Genomic DNA, 23,369 nt, shown 5'->3' with positions numbered 1-23,369 from the left:
GACGAGTCAGGTGATCTCGCGGTGTTTCCGCCGGGACTTAAAGGAGGCGGTTGGTTGAAAAGCGCACTCGAATTGTAAATTGAGGTAGCCCAAGCGGGCGGGGTTTAACTGGTTTTTCTGACTTTTAATGCCGTCTTTAACGATACCGCTCTTCTTTGGGTAACGCTATTGAGAAAAACAAGCGCTCCGAGTTCTACAACGTTCAGGGTGTGGAATAAAAATGTATTTATCACATCGTTTCAAATTAAATTCCCCTCTTCATTACTGTACGTTGCTGATGGCTATGTTAAGGAAAAACACTGCAGGTGAATAGGGTAAAAATATTTAACTAAAACATATCAACTGATTCAACTGAACTGATTACTTAGGCCATAAGTGTTTGAACTAAAGTTTTTTTTGAAAATGTTTGTCAAATTATTTTTTTTTTATTTAAAAAATAAAAAATATATATATATATGTGTGTGTGTGTGTGTGTGTGTGTGTGTATAAAGCTGTTGCAAGTTGTTCACATTTAAAATTTTATACAAATCCAGATATGAAAATACATGGACAAAATGTTTAAAATATTTATATTGTAATAAAAGTGGAGAGTTTAGTGTATGTAAGTGCTACTGAAGTGGAGATTTCAGGCTTGGAGTATACAAAAAATACATTTTTGAGAAAACAGCCTCAAAAGATGTGTTCTATCATTAACAAAAAAAAAAACAAAAAACAAAAAAACAACTACAGACTTAAACATAAGAAAATATACAGACTGGAGTAAAACAAACACCTAAATGTGTATTTTATTTCCCTAAGTCTGAAAGTCTATACCACCAAATATTGCAAAACCGCAAAACTGACCAGTGCATCAAAAAGCTGTTTGCATGCAAGATCTTGACCTAAAATAACTTATTCAACTGTGACTATCATTCAAACATCAATGGTTTACATTAGGTTACATCACATACCATAACAGACATGTACACGTGCAAGATTTTACTATTGTGATGCAATTATGCTGATTAGAGGAACTCTTTGGTATAACCTGTGTAAATGTCTGGAGTCATGTGTATTGAATTGTTCCAATGTTGTGTATTCATATTGTACACAGGACTCGCTGAGAAAATTTAAGCAAGAACAGTTAAAGTAAAAACAACTGACAGCAAATGAAAAGCATGACTGAATGCTGAATGATGATTTTTTTTTTTTTTTTAATATCTGACAGTCTCAGAAGACGTGACCTCTCACTGATTGTGTTTCTTTTGCATTGTTTAAACAGAACAACTTGGTGGTCTTCTGTATCTTGTCTGCATTATATTAATTTAGGTTGTTTAGATGTAAGGTTGTTTATGTTCATTCCAATAGTACATGGGTTTGCGTTTCTCAGCTGTGCTCCATTAACCTTGTTTCAAGAAAAGATAAATAAATAATAAATAAATGAATGAAGTACATTTGTTAAGCAATGTAGTGAACTGCAAATTTCAAGTACTCGTCATTTACTTTATTATTCTCTTTTTGTTACTACTTTACAGTTTAAACTCCACTACATATGCTTTTGCAACTTTAGTTAAACATATGTAGTGGAGTTAAATTAATTAGAAATGCACTTTCATAATCATTATCCCTCCTCACCCTTGTAGTCCCTGTACTGCTACCAGACCATATCTTTTACTGAAACACAGTTTGTTTGGATAATGTTGCAGAGTGTGGCATAATCAAATTAAAAGGCTAACAAGTTTTTTGTTGTGTTTTAATTTTATTTATTTATTGTATTTATTTTATTATTTTTTTATGTAATTTGGTGCAATTCCAGCTGATTTTTTTTTTTTTTTTTTTTTTAGAGCAAGTTTAATGATTTTAACATTACTAAATTGTTGTTACAAGGCTGCTATTTATTCTCTAATTTAGATTTTTAAATAAGTTCCAGTAAAAGTAATTTTAAAAACTGTGGAATTAAAAAAACAAACAAACAAAAATCTCTGGTGATCAGGATGAGCAGAATTATTGTATGTCAAAATGCTCCCAAGTCTCTCTTAGACATGGTGCACAAAGTTCTTCATTTTGGCCTTTACAGCTTTTTAGTTTAGATCTATTTCCAGTTGATTTTGTGTGTTTTTGAAGGCTGAAACTTTACCCAATACTTTATGGATATTCATGTACAAATGCCTGATCGATTCCATGGTTTGACCATCGTTTTCTTACATATATATGCTTTTACTTATATTAATCATTTTAATTAATGCTTAAACATGGTAAGGTTAATTTTTTTTTCAGTTGAACAAAGCAAGCACTGTGAGGAAGCGCCATTTAACTCTCTGCGACTGTGACAATATGTCTCTCTATTTTCAGAATTTAGAGAAACCAATCAGTTGATTTAGTGAGAAATTATTCAGCTGGTTAACTGTTTAAAAAATAAAAAATATTTCAGATTAGCTCCACAAAGCCAGTTAACAAGTGAATGCATCAGTAATAATAATCAGATGTGATAATTTTACGTACAACAGTCATAAGGAACAGTTTTCTGTGATGGGATATTTTTTATTTTATGTACATATTCTCAATTAAACATACATACTTTTTAAAGTGACATTTTCAGCTCAAACTTTTTACTTGGAATTTAGTATTTTTGTCTTTACTTCTTCCGTGTTTAACCCTCCTATTATCTGTGGGGTCAGTTTGACCCCATTTAATGTTTAACACCTCCGAATAAGTGATTGACATATTTTTTTTCAGTTTTATTTAAAAGGCTATACAAACATAAACTTGGGTAATGATTTTATTATGACAATTTCCTGGAGGTTTAAATTGTTGGGGTCAGATTGAACCCAAGGATAAAAGATGTCAGTAAATCTGAAGGTAATAGGAGGGTTAAAATAAGCCTACTGAACACAATCTCGACACTCAAGGTATTATTGCATGACAGTGCGCAGGGACTTTTGTTGGGGTGTGTTCTCTTGCCCAGCTTTACGGTCATTACGGTAATGATCCATTCTCCCGTTTTCCCGTTTTCCCTGTGGCCGTAGTGAGTGAGTGAGTGGAAAGCGGAGTCTGCCTGCTGCCTGCCTGGGAATTTCGCTAAAGCACATCAGCGGCCACTGCCATGGCTGAACGCCGCGCCTTCGCCCAAAAAATCAGCAGGTAAAGAGACGGGAGTCGGAAACGAGGTCTTAGAAATGCACACGGAGCTCTGGGTCGCCTTCATGTAGGTCGCTCTCAGCCCACCGCTGGGGAACCCTGTGAAGGAGGCCCAGTCGCCAGCACAGCCTGGCTGCTCCGCGCTAGCCGCTCGTTAGCTGTGAACGGCAGAGATGCTCAGACCCACCCAGACACACAGCGACACCGCTAGCTCGGCTTTTACACACAATGCTAACAAAGGGGCGATATTGCTGTGTTAATGAATGCGCCCTGGCCGGGGAGGAGGTGGGTTTTTGATAATTAACAGCACCGGAATAGACTTGGCTACTGTAAATTGAAAACCGTTAATTTTGGACAGCTAGCTGTCTCGCCTACAGGGCTAACGATGGGCTGCTAGGTACTACTGACACTGGCAGAGATGTGACTGAACTTTGTTAGCTAATGTTTCAAGCTGGACCACAATGAAAGGAAGGAGCTGATGTCTTACTTAAAACAAAAGCCTCCCTCAAGTGCTATCAAACAGCGATATTGTAATCTCCTCCCCGCCCCTCAGACAGATCCAAGTAATCTCTTTAACAAAGGGCTTTGTGCGAGCTGTCAAACACCATCATCCCAGTCACAGCTCCAGTTCAGATACATGGATATAACGCAGAGATCAACATGGCCATGTCTAATCACTGTTATTGCTGATCTCTTAATACAGTCAGTCAAGTCATTCAAGTATTTCATGAGCAAGTATATGCCTGCCAGCTTGCTGGTCCACTTTTTCCTCTGTGTGAACATCTGCACTAGAGGAATATGATAATGTACACTCCTCTGGTGGGTTCATCAGTCAGAGCTGAGGCTTTTAGAAAGAAACTGCAAAGGCCATGCACATGCTCCTTTGTGTTTTCCTCTTCAGTTATAGAAAGGTTAATGTAGTTAAACCAACTAAACTTATTTATCTATTGTTTTAAAATTTAGCAAAATGATGAGGAGTTATGCTTTTGATTTTAAAGATTTTAAAGTTAATGACTTTTTGCACTTGCAGGGAGCTTTCTTTTTTATGTCTTGATTGAAAGAGCATAAAATCTAACTCCCATTAATCAAGTCCACATCTAATTATTGGGATTTTGTATTGATTGTTGCAGGCTAGACATCCCTGTGGCAGGTTAAATTGATTGGATGCTTCAGAGACGACTAATTGGACGGTCAACTAACAAACCTGCAGATAAACATACACAGTAATATCACGCATGCCTTACATTGTCAGCTGTCATGACAAAGTATACTGTAGCAATAAGTAGTGACACAGTCTGAACAAACTGAACAGCTTTATTGTTGGTTATTGTATCAGATTGCATTAGGTTGTGCGAGTCTTTGTGATTTTATATCTGTTGTGGGCAGTTGGCAGTAGAAAAAAATCCATTTTCTTCTCTGTGGAAGGAAGAAAATGAAGGTCAAAAAGTAACTCTTATTCAAAGCACTGTTTGCTTAAATTATTCATCTGGCAGCTGGAAAAAAAATCCCTTTTGTACCTGTTCAGGTATGCTCACTTTTAGTAACAGAAGTTAATTAGCCGTTGTGACATTTTTTAGGCAAATTGCCTAGCAGTTTACAGTGTGCTTTAAGTTAAATGGTTTGCTTGTACTATAATACTGAGTTGCTGCTAGTTTATATTTTGTCCCAGGGAGTTGTTGTTACCATCTTGAAGTGATCTCCACTAAGTATATTTGCTTAATCAAGTTATTCCTCTGTGCAGTGACCAGTGCTAAGTAAAGGTCTGGTGAGAGCCGTTGGGGAGGACTGTGGAATGTGTTTGTCGGTTCAGCGTTTCTGCTTTTCTCCAGCGGTGACAGCACTGCACTGCAGAGGCCACTACCACAGAACATTATCGTGTATATCTTAAGCTGGCAGGTTGGATCGTGCCATTTTCATTTTAGCTTTCCTCTTTAAAATGATAAGCCAGACTTTGTGTTAGGTATCCTGTTTGTGCGCAATATATTTATGATGAATAAACACAATCGCGGCTTTCAGGAACTAGACTTGGTTGTGACATTTGTGATGACCTCCCTAACTGATTCACAGCTAATCTTTGCTCTCCATTACTGTAATCAGGGCCAAGAGTTTAAAGTCATCTTCAAACTAGTCATTGCGATATTGCTTTCAGGATGGAGAGGGAGAAGAACAATAGATAGTTTGTTGCTTATGGGGATAAAATGGGATTAAAAAAACGTAGTTAATCATATCCATGGATCCTCATAGCCTCTGTGTTACCTGTGTAGCGTAACCTTGAGTCTTTTGTGTGTAGCCTTTTTCCTTGACTCTAATTTGTTATTTGTTTGTGTCACTTTGGGCTACTTGCTGCGTTGTTGTTTTGTTCAAGGCAAAGGTCTCTGAGTGGGTTTGGTGGTTGCCGTGATTTAAAGGACCTTCGTATGTGTGCGGCTCCAGCAGCGGTCGAACACCAGGAGCTTTGTGCTGACCACTGAGGTCCAGAGATTTTTATTTGTTTCTGTCCTTTCCGTCTGGCTGTAATATACTGTACAGTGCCGTCTGAGGTGACACAGGGAAGCAATGAGCAGAAAGAGAGAGGGAGCCCTCAAAGAGCGAGAACTATAATCCTCGATGTCAGTTTGCCTCGTATTTAACATTCCAGTCTATCGCTCTAAGTGTTGCTCAGGGCAATTAAATCAACATTTCATCCATCTGTATTTATGGGTATGTGTCTCATCTTTAAATCCTTTCAGTTGAATAGCAGTATGTTTTGCTGGAAAACAAGTGTTGCTTTACATCGGAATCATGAGAAAACTCTTTCACATGATATTAGCCACATTGCAACAGCAATTTTATTCCAGAGGTTCCCTGAAAATGTAAAACACGCATTGCATTCGAACTAAATGTTAAATATCACCCATGCTTAAAGGTTAAAGGCTTTGAAATGTTTAGTTTTCAGTGCAGTGGCTGCTTCTTTTCAGTCACCGGGACAAACACTGTGCTTGATATTCTAGTGTGTCTTGTTTGACAAGGTTGAAAAGGTGGCACCGTTATTGTGATTATGCAGTGTTCTTTGGTACAGACACAAACATGCTCCTTTCACTGCACATGTTTGACACACGCCTATCATATTTTATTTTGTCATTTTGGGCCTGATATGTTCCTCTTTAGTTACACATGAATTTCTTGTATTAAAACTATATTTTAGTTTTACTCATTGCAAAATCGATTGTATAGTGTGACACCATCCTTTTTGTGGTAAAAACATACGGACAACATTGCATTGTGAGTTTATTACAATTAACGCTGCAATTTGTAGTTACTGATAACGATGCACAAGTTTGATTTTGACTGTATTTCCTTTTTTTCTCTCTTAATCCGTCTCTCCTCTGTTTGCAGGACTGTGGCAGCAGAGGTTAGGAAGCAGATAGCTGGCCAGTATGGGGGCTCCCCACAGCTCTTCAAAAACCTCAACGTTGGGACCACAACAAGCAACACAGTGAGTGATCCGAGTGACCACTGATTACTGATTGTGTTTACATGTAAACAGTTTGCAGTTTTGTTGGTGCTCTCTGCTCCGTTGACTAAACATTATGCAAACAAGAGCCCTCTTTTCTGTATCTGGGGATCAGAGAAACCAGACGTCGTCGGTTCTTCTGGAGAAAGCGGATTTCTTGGCTGTATATACTTGTATATGTATGTACACATGAGCAGGACAAAGACTTTAGATAGGGACAGTAACTCTGACAGCCGAGTAGAAGGATAAGAGAAGGGATAATTACCCGTCAGAACGTAAAACATTATAACCCGCCTAAATTACAATGTCAGTGTCTCTACTCTTAACGGTAGCAATACTGCTGATCCTTCCCATTCGCCTTAATATAATTCCGATGTCACATATGTTAGCACAGCGAATATGAGCACATGAAATGATGAATTGCCTTTCTCAAATACCTTTTTATGTCTTTTGGTTGAAATCCAAAATGTGCTATGCTTGGCTCATTGACGTATGATTTCTGGGTTTTGCCCCTGTGATTTAGTAAAGTCTGACTGCAGTTTTAAATTGAAATGCGTTGTGTAGGTTTAAATTAAATATTGCATATTTATCAGTTTAAAATGCGGGTTTCACCTTAAGCATGCATCATTAAATATTCATTCATAATGTCAGCTTGAGACGACTGTCGTTTTCTGTTGACTTTGTGGTTATCTGAGGGACAACCGCTGATTGGCCCGTTTACCACATTCAGTCTCTGCTGCTGTATTTGTAGGGTCGCCTATGCGTAGCTCAGTAACAATGTTTGTTGAAGGGGAATTGCCAATTGACCCTAAACAGCACAGAGCCCAAACACCAGCAAATACTCCCCCTTTGTTCCTTAATTAGGCTACAGTTGGTTTTTAATTAAACTGTGAAAGGTATTTGTGTTCAAATTCCTCGAGAGTTGAGGGACAGACACAAAAACACACTCACACATTCACACATAAAATGGAGCTGCTGAAACACATTCCCCCTGGGTTCCTCATTTTAGAAGCAGCCTAAGTCCAGTGAAACCATTAGCCACTGCTTGATAATCTGGTTGCTTGTATTAGCTTGAGGACATTTTTAAGGCATTTGCCCAAATCACAGATGCGTCTTTCTCAGAATTGAGTTTCATATTTGAAATGAAAGATGATCCATGATGTAGAACTGCTCCCTTAACAGAAACAACAGAAATGACCTCATAGTTTAGATCTGTTTTTGCTGTGCATGGTGTAAAGTAATGGAATGACTAATAGTCCGTAAATCTTTCATTTGAGGCTGTATGGGCCCCAGAAAGCATTTGTTGAAAAGCAGAGACATTGAGATTTAACCAAGACATTTCTGTACAATGAAAATAAGTGTAGACAGGAGAACTGTGCAGCTGAGTATATCTTCACAGCTAATTAACTTTTCCCCGTCCCTCTGATCTCTCCCTGTCACTCTTTCTCATCGCCCACCAGGTTCCCCTCACGGAGGCGGTGGAGCCGGTGGATTTTGAGGAGTACCTCATCACTCACCCTCCCATCGTTGAGTCCGGTCCCCTGAGAGATCTGATTGAGTTTCCTCCGGATGACATAGAGGTCATCTACACGCCCAGGGAGTGTCGCACAGTGGTACAAGCTGTTCCAGAGGAAGGGTAAGGGTGCTCTGTGGCTGGAAGAGGTTCAAGTGGCAAGTGTGGAGTAAAAGCACGGTCTCATGTCACATTGGCTCTCACAGTGTTGAGCTCATTTTACAGCAGTGAGTGCTGATTGAAAAAAGTTTTATTGGATCTATCCATTTACTACATCTACAAATTGTATTAGTAAGTCTTTAAATTTATACATATATATTTAAATTAGGTACATTTTAGAGAATAAGTTAGGAAGATGACAACAAACTAAATAAACATTTACAAAACAGATGAATCATAAAAGATTAAGGTTCAGACGCAATCCAGATTCAAAAATAGTAAAATGTATAAATAAAGCTGACAGCCCCACATATTCTCCTTAATTGTACAGTGTATTGGGACCATGCTCCGTTGTGATTCTGCACTTTGATTAACATTAAATACATTTAGACGGTGATCATAATTCTGTTGTATTTTGATTTACCACTTGATTAGACATTTCATTTTCATTTTCAAACTCTACAATGTTCATTCACTTGATGGCAGGATGTTGTCACATGCCAAGTCTCCCTCTCCAGATTGTCAGCCACATCTTTTCAGCGTTCTTGCTGCCTTGTATTAGATCCTGCAGACAAGGAGTTTTTTTCTCTGTATAAAAAGACAGGAGGATAGCATGTATGATTGTAATGGTTGACATGGAGCCAAAGCACCCTCTGGTGGTCCATTTTTTGACACATGTAATCAAAACTAAAAATTATCAGTTGTGAATTTACACATATAGCTAATTTTGATCTTGTTTCTCATCTTAAACATCGTAACTACATGTTGTCATGTGTGTTTTTAGGTAACATTTACAGGAAGCTTGTGCAGTGCAGCTGTCCCTCATACTCAGGCCACCAGCTTGCACATGGCTAAAATTATGTATTTACGTTCTAATTTAGAACCTCTACCTACTGTCAGTTGATTTGGACGTCCGGATTTAGTCAAATATGATAAACATTTAAAATTGCATTCGTGTGGTTCTTTTTTTCGCCCTGCCTTTTTGCTGAGGCACAGCTGTTACTGTGTTTACCTTCAGTTCAACGGTGGCACGTCAATTTAGAGCAGCAAATAAACACCTACATCATAGGTGTCTGGTTAAACTGTGCAATTACAGTTTATTCTTGATCTTTTTATTCAATGTAGCTCTGACTCTTGGTATTTCAGAAGAGGTGGCAGATATGCTGTACACCAATCAGCCACACTATAAAAGCCATCTGCTTGATACTGTTGCCAAAACAGCTGTGATCCATCAGCCATGGACACATGACCTTTGGGGGTGTCCTGTGATTTTTGGCACTGGGACATTAACAGCAGATCCTTCGGGTCTTGTGGGTTGTGGAGTGGGGCCTCCGTGGATCTGACTTGTTCCTGTGGATACTTGGAAGCTGGGTGAAGGCCTTGGACTTCTGGTCATGTTCCCCCAGACATTCCTGAGCAGTTTCTGTCGTGTAGTGAGGCATGTTGTCCTGCTGGGGGAGGGCGCTGGTGCTGGGGAGTGCCATTGCCATGTGGGGGAGAGCTAGGCCATGTTGTGTGTCAAAGTACCGTCAACATGAATGCCAGGACCCAAAGTTTCCCAGCAGAACATTGCATTGTAGCAGGAAGATCAATGTTATTCACTTAACTTGTCAGTGCTTTTACTGTTGAGGCTGATCGGTGTAAGTGTACTTTACTGTGTGGTCTGTCAGAAGGATTAAATGACATTAGTATAGTAGCTGGCCTTCTATATCCACATTTACTAATGCAATTATAAACTGACTCCGCTATGGCAATAAAGCTTGTTTGACTGACTGAGTTTGTCTGGCTGCAGGGACACCGATCCTCATGTCAGAGACTGTGTCAGATCCTACACAGAAGACTGGGCTGTCGTCAACAGAAAGTAAGTCTGCTTGTTTGCTGTCAAAATCTGTATTATCCTTGTGAAATGTGTATGTTCTATGTAGAGCATTGCATTTGCTAAGGTACTGACAGTGTCCTAAATGACTGCTTTCTCCTTTAGATATCACAAGCTTGGTACGGGCTTTAACCCCAACACTCTGGACAAACAGAAGGAGCGCCAGAAAGGCCTACCCAAACAAGTGTTTGAGGCTGATGAGATGCCAGACAATAGTAGCTACCAGGATGACCAGGTACTACATCTTTTAGCTTAAACAAACTGATGTGACTGCTGGAGTATTGAAGTGCATAGGTTGTCTTTACCAAGGGGGTGGAAAAATGACCAAAGCAGCTCTGTCACTTTATCCAGTTTGTCTAAAATGTAGTTCCTGTTATTGTCTGTAGTTGTATGTAGTTGCCTGTTATTGATTTGTCTTCATTATTGAACCACACTCGAGAGTTTCACATTTGTGATATAAAGATATCGCTTTCAATGCCTTTAAAACTTTGCTATAGTGTGTGAGTTGGTCTGTCTGTGAGCCACATTTCTGTATTTTGGTTGTCTTGTAGGATGATTTGAAGCGGCGATCAATGTCTATCGATGACACTCCACGGGGCAGCTGGGCATGCAGCATCTTTGACTTGAAGAATTCCCTCCCTGACGCCCTCCTCCCTCACCTCCTCGACCGCGCCCCCAATGAGGAGATAGATAGGCACAATGAAGAGCAGCGCAAGGCCAACCGCCACCGGGAGCTCTTTGCTCTACACCCTGCTCTCGATGAGGTGCAGTATGCCCCATTTCCAACCCAAACCTTTTGCTGCTAGTCAGTGTAAATATTGTAATTTTTAGGGTTACTATGTCAAATAAGCCAATGAATTCAATCTTTGTTTTTAAAACTGGCCCCATGATGTCAGTGGTTTTATTACTTCTATATGGGATCTTCTATTTAAATGTGTAGGAGGAACCCATTGAGCGCCACTGTGTGCCTGAAGTACCTAAAGAACACTTCGGCCAGAGGCTACTCGTCAAGTGCTTGTCCTTGAAGTAAGTGGTGGACAGCCTTTTTCTGAAATAAAAGCCGTGTAGCTCTTTTATTTAACTGCTGCTTTCTGCTGACCCACTCCTTTTTCTCTCCCCGTTGAAGGTTTGAGATCGAAATTGAACCCATATTTGCTAGTTTGGCCTTATACGATGTCAAGGAAAAGAAAAAGGTAAGCTGTTATGCTTTCTTCAGTGCCTCCTCAGCCCTGAGTTGTTGGGTCACTTCTGGAAACCATTAAAATTGTTGGGAGGCCAAAACGAATTTGATGAGTGGACGATAAAATTTTATGTTGTGGGCCTGTTATGCTTTTAGGAATGCAGTTAAATCAAACACTGGAACTATGTATCTATCGGAACAAGCCCATCTAGTGCTGCTTCGGTCTGCTCGCCTTTAGCTCACAAACACTAGAGGGTAGCAGTCATCTTGATAAGTAGATCTCTTATATATGTCGCCCTGCATAGAAGCTCCAATATTTCACAGGTGGTTCATTTCTCACTTAAATGCTGCTTTTCAATCAGGTTAGAATAGCAAAGCCTTTGAATTAAAAATTATTCAGCATTCAGTGATCCAAGGTATTGGATTTTTATTAAAATCTGTTATTTTGCAACTAATTTTGGTAGCTTGTCGATATATGCGCATCATTTTTCAACCTAATTGCAGAAAACATCAAGTTTCTCCCACTTTGGGATTAACATATTATTTTGCCGACTGTTATTGTGATGATCCACGCATTCAGACATAATAAATAATAATAAATAATAATAAAGCACTCAGTCATACCAAGAATAGTACCCAAATGTAAATGCTAACCACGCCATATTTATCTTCCAAACAGTACTGCTGCTTTTAGTCTAACTGTGAGTTTTCAGTTTTTCCCGATTCTAATATTTCATTTTAAAGCATTTTTCGGCTGATACCTATAATGATGGCGATGTGCATCGGTACACATTTCTGTTTGATAATATTTGTGATGGTGTGCTCATATTACATTTCACGATTACCACGATTAAATTATAATCACCTGTTTGTCTTTCTGCATGTGTCTCTCAGATATCGGAGAACTTCTTCTTCGACTTGAATTCCGAGCAGACGAAAGCAATGTTGCGTCCGCACATTCAGACGGCAGCCATCTCCACACTTGCACGCTCTGCCGTTTTCTCCATCACTTACCCCTCCCAGGACGTCTTCCTAGTCATCAAGGTAAAAACAGTTACGCTATAATTTCCTCTGTCCTATATGTGTTGTCTTGAATGATAAACGACCATGATTATAAGATGACTGTAAAAGTGATGGGGGCAAACAAAATACTTCCAATAAACCACGACCTAATGTAGCTTAACAGATGATTCAGTCTCCTGTCTCTCTGTATTTGCAGTAAAGACATCAAGAAATGCTTTCAACTTGTTTTCACTTGTCAGAATTTCCTCAGTGGCAGCAAAAACACATCGTGTAGATCTTGATTTGTAGTGCTGACTTACTCTGAAAGGCACACTGTAAATGGACTTTAAAAAAAAAAAAAACACTGGCCGATCAAATCTGTGGAGGAGAAATGATTACAGTGAAAGTCTGTCATTTCAATAAGACTATTTGGTGTTGTAAGTATGGTCCTTAAATACATGACACCCTCCATTTTTCCGACATAAGATCCAGAAGTAAACATGTAATGCAGCATTTTAAATACTCCTACGAAAACTAATGGACAGTCAGCCTTTGTCTGCTTTGTCATTGCTGTGTGTTTGTGTAACTACTGTAAACTGTGTGTGCTTCATCATCAGCTGGAAAAAGTACTGCAGCAAGGTGATATTGGAGAATGTGCTGAGCCCTACATGGTCTTCAAAGAGTCAGATGCTGCCAAGGTATGATCAGTGTGAATTAGATGTTGAATGATTGCATCAAATAGATAATAATAATACTAACACTTGATGCTATATGAATGTAGACCTCAAACACATGTTTGATTTTAAAACTGCATCTATCAGTGTACAAACTCATTTTTCAGTGAATTTTCAGTGAAGTACATCTTAGTTTGCAGCTTGTAGTACTAGATCTCGTGAACTGTTTTTATCCTTTTTTAATAAATCATGAGAGATAACTCATTTAACGTGCCTTTTTTAATAGAACAAGGAGAAGCTGGAGAAGCTTCGTAGCCAGTCGGAGCAGTTCTGCCAGCGTCTGGGCCGCTACCGAATGCCGTTTGCGTGGACCGCCATCCATCTAATGAACATTGTGAACAGTGCTGGGAGCCTTGAGAGAGATACAGAGCTGGAGATGAGCCTCTCAGGTCTGACCCTTTTAACCCTAGCTTTTAGACTGTCAATTTAAACATACTGTAGAGTGTGTATCACAGCATCTAGTTTTTACCAGTCACAGTGAAGAGAAAAAACATTAAAATCAATATTTACTTTGTAATGGACACTTTTTTGAGAGTTTACACACAAAAAATAGACGGATGGGAATCAATTTATTCATTTGCGGATGTGAATATGACTCCAAGTATGTGTCGAATGAAGGCACTTGTCCTTCACATTACCAACAGAATTTGCTGATGTTAAATTCCTGTCATCGGCTTCTTGTGGGATCCAAGGCTGTCTATACACCTACTACCCATTTCCTTGTACATTGTTTAAAAAACAATATTTATTTGCTTTTTATGGCTGCTTGCAATCTCAATGTCACTTATAGTTATCTGGGGACGTAGACCATAAAAGACCCGGCAGTCACGCATGGGGCTCATGGACATGTCAATACATTGCCACACTTAACATTCTTTATCTAAAAACACGTTCCCATGACAAATAGTAAGGAAAGCAAATTCAAACAGAGAGCAAAAACATCCAAACAATGTATCCAGCCATATTGATCCTTGTGTGTTATTTTGAGTTTGACCCTTGATGTTTGTCTAACCTTTGACCTCACAAGGTATCTTTGATGCAGACTGTGGATGCTGCCGTCTGTTACTAGGCAGATTAGAAAAAATGTTTATGCAGATTAGAGAAAAATATCCTCTGGGTCGCAAAGGACAAAAATGGATTCATATTGAAAAATCTTGGGGGAACCAGAGTTCTAGAAAGGTTTTTAAGATTTTGTCATTTTGTCTGCGCACAGAGAGAAAAGGCTCATGGTCAGAACGGAGGAACTCGAGCATCATGGGAAGGCGTTCTCTGGAAAGGACAACCAGTGGAGATGAATCATGTAGTCTGACAGGTTTCAGGCCTGCAACACTTACCATCACCAACTTCTTTAAACAGGTCTGTGCACCTTTACCTGTACATACAGTATAGTACACGCCCAAATGTACTATATGTTTGAAGTTCACGTAATTTATGCACATAGTGAAATGCATATTTTCTATTTGTAATTTTTTCTTTGTTTTTTTTTGTACTCCACATTTATTAGGAGGGGGACCGGCTGAGTGATGAGGATTTGTATAAGTTCCTAGCTGATATGAGAAGGCCCTCGTCAGTGTTGAGGAGACTCAGACCCATCACAGGTACAGAAAACACTGGAATTGATGCCTTTTTGTTTCTTTGATTATCTTGATGTAAAATTTAAAGAAATGGACCACTTTATATTGACGTTTTCTTTTTCCTCTGTGACTGTCTGCCACAGCCCAGTTGAAGTTGGACATTTCTCCAGCTCCAGAGAACCCCCACTATTGCTTGACCCCTGACCTCCAGCAGGTTAAACCTTACCCAGACAGCAGGGTGCGGCCTACCAGGGAGATCCTGGAGTTCCCTGCTCGGGATGTATATGTGCCAAACACTACATACAGGTACAGGACAACTTCTGTCTTTTCTCACTTTAATCAGTTTAGCCTGGAGAGTATAATAATTTGCTTTCACTCTATTTTACCTTTCAAGAATAATAAGGGTTTCATGCTTACACATGGACTATGATCATCAAAAATGCTATATTTCAGTTAAAGTGTTCTTACTTGGCTGCTTTTTTGAAAGTGAGTTGGTTAATGGGTGATTATACCATCAGTTAGGAGAAGCCTTTAATCCAAAAATCATGCCTTTAAAAACCAGTGTGTGTCAGATTGGGCTTTGTTCAGTGATGACTGACATTGTGGTTGGTTAATGTTCACCTTGTGTCTGATAGTGGACACAGTGTCTGCCAGTAAACTGAATACACAGGCAGACATGACCTGCTTACAGTGGCAGACATGATGTGTGTACTTAGTGCACGTATTCCACCTGAACAACGGCTATTTTTGTCAAGGTCACTGAGAGAGATAGGTTACTACCAGACATAACTGGCACCTGACAGGGTCTCACTACCACAGGCCTTGTTTGTCTGCAAGTAACCAGGTTCCAGACCTCCTTATCCAACACAAGCCATTCAGTTTTTTGGTTGTCAGTGCGCCTGACCCATTCACCCTGAGAGAATATTTTCAAATTTTACAGAAATGTCCACTCAGACTTAAGAACGAACTGATTTGTTTTTAAATGGACAAAGTTCAAGTTGGATGGCCTCACAAAACCCGTTTTTGGTTGTAACTCCAGAATTTGTACACTTACAAACTTTTACACAAATGGGATGACTTTTTATATCCAAGAGGTCACAGGTATACTTCAGTGTGGTGTCAAAATATTCTGCAAAAACCTTTTTCTGGCAAATATTCAATGACATAACTCAGGATAAGAAGGTGAGCTTGTGACCATTTTTCACATTTGATTGGCTACTGAAGTGGTAACACTAATTTTGGATGTCTGCTTTAATGCTGTGGTGATTGTTGAGATCTTTTGCGCTACCTGGTCGAAGACATGTGTGAGGCATCCACGTTCTAGAATTGGTCGGTACTTTGCACCAACATTGATATTTGAAGCATAGTCTGCTGACACGGCTACAACTTTGTGTTCTATCAAAAGAAGCATGTGAACACGAACCTTTGCTTTGTTTCTTTCAATGTACCTAAACACTTCACTACAAATAAAAAGAAAAATGTGGTTATGTTAGATAGTTATTTGGACAGATTTATTTATTTATTTAGTTTTCATAAATATGATTAGTTAGCGAACATAGCTACTTGTCAGGGTGACAGGTGTTAGTATGAGGCACATTTACAGTACAGTTAGTTATGTTGTAATAATGGACAGGAGTCAATATGACTCAATAACAGAGGAAATACACAGAAATTATGTTCTTTTGACAGTAACAGCATAATCATATAATAGCATGAACATGGTTTAAATACTTTACAGAATAAAAAAAACATAAAACAGACAGAAAAACGTAATCAGCTTTGTACCATATTTCCTCAAATAATGACGGTAGTCAATTTAAAAGTCTGGTCTTGGATAATGGCTGTGGACGTAGTTGAACACGTAACAACTGGCATCTAGCTACAGGTGGGGTGAAAAAAAAAAAGCGTTGCTTTGTTGTCCTTGAATACCTTCTGGCTGTTATTTTATATGTGATAAAAGCCCCGTTAAGAATGAAGGGTTTCCGTTCACTGAAAGGTGGCTTTTAATTTGAAACAATTACACGTGGTTTTAAGTTTGTATTAGCAGTGTAATGTGGTCATTTTAATAAACAACTAACTATAATGCTAAACTAACTATACTTATCAAACTGAAGAATTAGAATCAAACTTCTGCCTCTAATCCAAGGTTGCTTCAGATAACGTCCTTTGACCTTCTGCAGTTGAGGAACAAAAGGCTGCGGTAACTATTTGAGAAAATATGGTATGTTCATATAAAACAATATACAATATTTCGTACTGAGTTTGGTAGCTGACATTGTACCCACTTTGTAGATTCTTTTTTTTTTCATGTAACTGAACAAGAAGAAGTCTTCACTAGAAAAAAATCACCAGCATGGGCACTTTTTCAAATACTGGAGATGCGGCTGACTTACATAATGTACTTGCTTTGTGTAATAACCTGTTGGTATTTGTGTCTGTAGCTCCTGGGGACATGCAGTACAGCATCACATTGCTAAGATAAAATAGACTTTACATACAAGCAGTCAAATACATGTAAGTTTACCTAAAAGATACTTAAGCATGTCATTTTTAGAATTGTAGTTTCTTCATAGTTTTTGATCCTACTGCAACACTGTGGCATTTTACAGCCAGCACTGAATTGGGTCGCTGATGTGGATCAATATGTCTATTTTGCAAGTGGTTGCACATGTTGCATAATGGCAGCTCTACTGTCCTTGCTGGATCAGACCCAATAGGTTAACAGCCTACAGGTCATGGTTGCATCATTTTGACAGTTCAGCATAATCTGACTTCTGACATTTTTGACCGGCTTTCTGTTGATCAGTACTAGTTTCTGACAAAATGGTGTTGTGAAGCAGTCAGCTGAATACTGCAGATAACTTGTGTATATGGAAAGCCACTTTCCCCTACTATGGAACTTTCTGGCTGAACATTAGATATACTATCATATGTGGGAAATGCCAGTAGTATTGTGTGAGAAACTGTGGGCTGCTTAGTTGGGGCAATCAGCAGTCAGAGCTGGTCGTATGGTGATTTTGGTCATCTTGAGGGAATATGAGGACCCTGTGCCAGGCTTCCAGTGAATGCCCTTCCTCCTCACAGAGCGTCCCTTTGCCCTCAACCAGAAGTACCTTCCATTAAGGTTTGTTTCCCCGCAGGCGTTGAACCACCAGCCACCTGCCAAAGGGTCAGGACAGGAAACACAAGTTACATCAACACAAATTGGCCTTATCTTAATGATTTTGTCCTCTGAATGTTTTACACAACCGTTGTTTAAAAAATTACAAAAATGCCTGCAATGCGGCTCATTGTTTTGTTTATTGCTGTGATGGGGATACAGGCCATTAAGCTGCACTTTGTGCTGAATCAGCTTGTAAAACTCTGTACCTGTGTAACTGCGAGCGCAGTTGGAATTTCGGTGGTTGTCATTATTTCTGTCTCTTGTGGAGAATCTCATGCCGGTGCTGTTGGCCATGGCATCCGGCAGGTCACTTGAGAGGTGGCTGACATGAAGGGCATAGTCCTTGGAGGGGCCTTCCAGTGAGAAGCAATACTCAGCCCAGTGCTTCTCCTCCTTCCAGTCCTCCAGATCAACACGCAGGATGTAAACTCCCTGCTGTGTAAAGCTGTGAATCTTCTTCAGGCCCAGCCAGTAGTCCTCTGCATGACACATTAATCAATCCAATTAACTTGTGTAGACATTTCATACATAAAAGAAACTCTATTCATAGGTACATGTCTCTTTGTCTGTCAGTAGGTAATCTCACAAACATTTCAGTTGCATGCATCTTTTTTTTCTTCCTTCCAAGACTTAATCAATTTCTTGTTCATCTCCAATAGGCTTTGAGTCATGTGTATTTAATTAGAAAAGGCATTATCATGTAGGGTATAACCATTAGACATGTAGTTGTGAAAGAATGTTGCAACTAAAATTCATAGCTGCCATTTCTTTGAAGTGCAGCGTGCCTGGACCAATGAACGCCCGTCTGAGTGTTTCAAGTGCTGCAGGGAAAGCTGCCAAACTGGCTGTGTGCTCAGACAATACAGGAAGGCACTTTGTCAGTTCAGGGCTGATATTTAACGATCCCTGTTTCCCGTGACCATGACTATAGGGAGCACTTATAAATGCCCCCCCGCACTACTAAAAAACGTATTTGCAGGCTAATGCAGTAGTTAGGACAAACTGTACAATGCTTGTATCACAAAATCAATTGGTTAATTGCTAGAAAAATAACTGACAACCATTTGGATAGTAAGTTAATCGTTTATGGCATTTTTCAATTAAAAATGCAAAGATTTTCCCAGTTCCAGCTTCTAAAATGTGGAGATTTACTGCTTGCCTGGTTAATGTAATATCTTTGGGTTTTGGTCTTTTGGTCGTACAAAAACTAGCAGACCGTATAAATGTAAATGTATTCCTTTTTTTTTTTTTCTCCAGGCACCAATATTTCTTTTAAATGAAACTCTTTAGCGTCAAGTTCAAACAGTATGTTGTTTTTAAAACTTAAAATAAAAAAAAATAGCATTTACTTTATACAAAGTTGAGTGTACTCACTTTCCAGATCTCCAAAACCTTTTTCATACTTTTCCCACGTCTGGTCAAAATCCACTGAACCGTCAACTCTGCGCTGGATCACAGTTGAGCCCCCATCTGTAGAGGAAATGAGAAAGATTTCTAAGCACACAAAAGTTTGCTCAAAGATAAGAAAGACTACTTATCATCGATAATGTCAATAGGATATCCACCCTATTGTCTGCCCTCGCGGATAACTCCTTCCTCCTCCTATCTAGCTTGATAACCTTTTGTTTATTGCTCCCTGCCTGTTGATTGGAGATGTGTGCAAATGCCAGTAATTTATCCTATAAATGTCAGTGCCTCTGAATACAGAAATGGTGTTTCTGGTGCTCTCGCTGAGATTACTGAAGTCTCACTCACCTGATCCCATTTCGCAGTAAACATTGAATGGCTCTGATTGGTTTGGTTTGATAACATAGATTCCGCTGTTTGCCTCTCCTTTGTTGAACAGCTCACTGCAGTCCATAGCCAAGTCTGAAACACAGTAAACAAAATTAAACTGAATGCGCGCAAATTGCAATATCCTTTTATTTCAAGATGTTACGTATTTACTAAAACATTTTGATTGTGTTTTACGTCATTACCACTTGTGTCCAGACCAGTTGAGTTTCCCGTCAAATATTCAAACATGTCCGGCGCCGCATGGTCTGGATCCATCGGCTTATCAACTGTATCTTGAAAACTGTCGAAGCTGAGCTGCAAGGGAATGCAAATTGATGTTAGATAATGTTTTAAACCCTAGAAAAAGAAATCCCACTTGCCGCTTTCCTAAAGCAGAATTTGAATAGATAATTCAAAGTACCTGATCAAATTCTCACAGGTGATGAAATATAGTGAACTCTTGTACAACTACCTTTTCCTCTAGGTTTTTGATCTTGTTTTTCTGGTGGTCAAGCTGATCATGCTGCTCCTTCACAGCCTGGAGAAGATTGGTGATCGTTTTCTCTTGCGCTTCAATCACATCCTGGAAAAATACAGAGATAAAAACATTATTCATCCATTATACGTGTGCATGTGTTGGACTTTACAGTGTTGTTTAAGGAGAGCAGCTTTTTAGTCCTGTGAATAGTACTTTTTTTTTTTGTAGTGTTTTTCTGTAGTGAGTGGAACTATTGATTTTAGCAGCATAATGATGAAATTGACTTGTTATTTGTACCAAACAATTAACACAAAAAATATTTTGCAGTGAGTTAAGTTGCTTTCTATCTGGCAGTAAACAGTTGCAGAGTTCTATTGCCTGTACTGTATTTAGACAACATGTAAGTGGAGTTGGAATCAATAATGCAACATGTAGTTCAGGATTCATTGTTAATCAATAATCATAAATATAGTACTGCAATAGATCACGCTTAAATGAAGATGGATGCTACCACATAGGCTTATCTTGGACCTGTTGCCATTTTCTGCAGCAGTATTTTAAGTGGCATGTTGGTTGATATGAACAAAGTTAGTTGAGATATATTTCAAGTATTCAACCAATTTCAGAAAAAAACTTTTGGTGCACTAAAAGCTTGCCTTCTCTCCATTCACTTCTTTTAATGGACAGATCTCCAACTTGCTGATGTGCTTAAATTTAAATAAGAAAGTTGTAGCTTCAGTAGCTTCTCACCTTAAGAGTTGTGATTTCACTAAGCTGGTCAGCAGGGACCATGTTCTGCGATATTCCCTTCAGCCTCTCCTCAAGGCTCCCCACCTTGCTCTGCAGCAGTGTACGCTCCTGCAGAATGTTGTTGATCTTAGAGTTGATTTCCAGCGACAGGTTCCTGATCTCCTCATTGTTGGCTTTTAAGAAATTGGTGGTCTTCTTGAGCTCTTCCTCCTCCTCCTTGATCTCCGAGGTGACCACTGAGAGCTGGTAGAAAGAGCGGTCGAAAATGTTCAGCTTTTGGAAGATGTCATTGATTTGGGCCTTGGTCTTGTGGACAAACTCCCGTAAACTCTGTCCGAGCTGGAGGAGGCCGTTTGCTAGAAGGCGAACATCATCCAGCATGGCAAAGCGAGACTTTGCCTCGGTTGGACTCGGTGCTGTGATGAAGACGTGCGAAGGCAGGGTGGGGTACTCGTCTCTACCTGAGGTTTCCAGATGTGCGGCAGCAGTGGAACTGACGAGCACCAGCAACAGGCAAAACAGCTTCATCATGTTTTTTCTCTTCCAATCCTGACTTGTGAAATATTTCCTAATAGTGCTCTAGCTTTCCCCCACTTCTCAACACTCTGTTCTCTCCCTCTGCCTATAAGCTAGACTTCCTTGCTGTTAAAATGATGTGAGAGCAGCAGGCTGCCTTGTGTTATATACTGCCCTCTCAGTAGAGGAGGGGGGATTAGCTGATCATTAAACCCTACTGTTTTTAGCTTTGTACCCCACCTCCTCCTAAATCCCTCCCGAGCCCTCCCTCTCCCGAACAAACAAATCACAGCAGTGAGCAAATGACATATATACCCCCCCCCCCTTCTCTACTAACCATTTAACCCCAATCCCCTCTCCATACCACACCCTACCCTACACTGCTCTCCATCTGTGGTGCAGCACTTTAGCTGATCAGCAGAAAGCCAACAATGGCCATCGCTGTTTTTGATGGATCGTCAGTCTGATCAATCTCAAACCTTATAACCCTGCACACACTTTGCTCTGATTGATAATGCTGTGTGTAATTAATGCTCCTGGGTTTGATTTAGCATCCTGCTGAATCAGCCTAGCACCAGGCTCTCCTTTTGTGTGGGGAGGGGAGTGGGCCTGTCATCTGTGCCAGGGTTGAGCTTCTGGGCATGAATGATGTTGGAGAGTTTGGACAGTGTGTACTCATCATCACGGTTTTATTGCTCAGTCTTGTCAATTTTTTTCAGGTTTGTCATGCCTTGTGTGATATATTTTAATGCCACCATACATGAAATAGGGAATATATAGTTTACTGATTAGCTTGCAGCTGAATTCCTATGCAGTGAGTTCTGTCGTAAAAGAAAATGTCTTTATGGGAAATTCTTAGTAAGTTGTTTCACGCAGACTTGCAATGTAGGTAAAATATGCTGACCTTTAACCAGAGAGAGAGGGGGGCTAATCAGTGAAATGACTGGGTGTAGTATTTAATTGTAATATAAATATTATAGTTTTTGGCACTTGACATGGTTCTGCATTTCTGGAATAAGGCATATAGCTTAATGCATGTTCTGCTTGAATTTGTTTCTTGTCTATAAATTTATTTTATTTCCCCCTTTTGCTTTTTTAGCATTTCTGTGAATTAGTGTTTTTTTTGTGGTTAATTTGTTGGTTTGACTAATAAAGAGTTTGAGTTAGTAAAATATATGTTTGCTGTTTCACTTGTCAAAAGAGGAGAAATTTCTTGGGTCAGATAATCAATCACAAGGTTGTGACATCATTATAAAAGCATCCACAGTGTCACACACAATAGAGTACATAGAGTATTAGAATACATTTAAGAGGAACTGTTACAAGGAATTTGATTTGTTTTTTAACAAGTCCTTAAATATGAGAAAATTACAGAATTTTACAAATAAAAGAAAGCATTGGCATGCATTGACTAGAGTATTTGAGTCTCAACAGACTGGATGATGTAACACATGGTCGCTGTGTTAGTGAAGGGAGGAAAATAAACAACAACCAAGATGAAATGCAAATACTCCCGAGGTATGTAGTATAGACTTAACTTCACAGCGAGCAATTCAGTACTTGGGCTGCAGAAATGTTTCTTCATTGTAGTGTGACCAGGGCAGCACCATTTATTAATAAAAGCAACAAGCCGTCTGGCTCTGTTCTTACTACTCGTTCTGCTTCTTCAAATTGTCTGAAAGACATCAGTGCTAACTAAGAGATCTGGAATACTTCCTGGAGCCATGTCTTTGTGAAACTCGCTGTCACACACAGAAGCCCCCTCAATTCCTCAGCAGGGCTGTTAGCTTGTCTTAGCTTGATGATAGAAGGAGATTCGGCTTAAGCATCCCAGTCTCCATCAGTGTCAGTTGTCTGGATGTCTCTGTTTTCCCTCGTTGCGTCGGTTTTCCTCTGTATCCTATTCATGTCTTCCTCTGACTTGCGATGTTAAGTCCTTTGCTATTATTCTGGTCGCCATGCAACAGTGTCGTTGAACAAAAGTGGCAACAACAGAGCAGAGGTCCCAGCCTGCACATAGCAGAAAATACCAGAATAC

At 39.5% G+C, this 23,369-nt stretch overlaps 2 protein-coding genes across 5 annotated transcripts in view; one reads left to right on the top strand and one right to left on the bottom strand.

Annotated features, from left to right (window-relative positions):
- The first annotated feature begins 2,999 nt into the window (after nt 1–2,999).
- dock7 (dedicator of cytokinesis 7) overlaps nt 3,000–23,369 on the top strand; it is a 56,756-nt gene continuing 36,386 nt past the window's right edge. For all 4 annotated transcript variants that reach the window (XM_008288157.1, XM_008288156.1, XM_008288159.1 and 1 more), the window contains exons 1-14: nt 3,000–3,120; nt 6,493–6,592; nt 8,071–8,246; nt 10,075–10,143; nt 10,264–10,393; nt 10,710–10,922; nt 11,099–11,184; nt 11,285–11,351; nt 12,233–12,382; nt 12,958–13,038; nt 13,301–13,463; nt 14,288–14,430; nt 14,579–14,672; nt 14,792–14,954. In XM_008288157.1, coding sequence (XP_008286379.1) covers nt 3,083–3,120; nt 6,493–6,592; nt 8,071–8,246; nt 10,075–10,143; nt 10,264–10,393; nt 10,710–10,922; nt 11,099–11,184; nt 11,285–11,351; nt 12,233–12,382; nt 12,958–13,038; nt 13,301–13,463; nt 14,288–14,430; nt 14,579–14,672; nt 14,792–14,954 — 1,673 coding nt within the window. In that variant the 5' untranslated portion in view covers nt 3,000–3,082. The remainder of the gene's footprint in view (nt 3,121–6,492; nt 6,593–8,070; nt 8,247–10,074; nt 10,144–10,263; nt 10,394–10,709; nt 10,923–11,098; nt 11,185–11,284; nt 11,352–12,232; nt 12,383–12,957; nt 13,039–13,300; nt 13,464–14,287; nt 14,431–14,578; nt 14,673–14,791; nt 14,955–23,369) is intronic.
- Nucleotides 16,146–21,449, bottom strand: angptl3 (angiopoietin-like 3). Its single transcript, XM_008288155.1, has 7 exons — nt 20,816–21,449; nt 20,060–20,170; nt 19,791–19,902; nt 19,567–19,680; nt 19,186–19,281; nt 18,018–18,290; nt 16,146–17,807 (listed from the first exon to the last, which is right to left on the bottom strand). The coding sequence occupies exons 1-7, from the start codon at nt 21,344–21,346 to the stop codon at nt 17,623–17,625; spliced, it is 1,422 nt and encodes a 473-aa protein (XP_008286377.1). The 5' UTR covers nt 21,347–21,449; the 3' UTR covers nt 16,146–17,622.

The sequence above is a fragment of the Stegastes partitus genome, unplaced genomic scaffold (genome assembly GCF_000690725.1).
Source record: "Stegastes partitus isolate 25-593 unplaced genomic scaffold, Stegastes_partitus-1.0.2 Scaffold544, whole genome shotgun sequence".
Lineage (NCBI taxonomy): Eukaryota > Metazoa > Chordata > Actinopteri > Pomacentridae > Stegastes > Stegastes partitus.
Note: the sequence above shows the minus strand (reverse complement) of the source record. Positions and strands in the feature narration are given on the sequence as shown.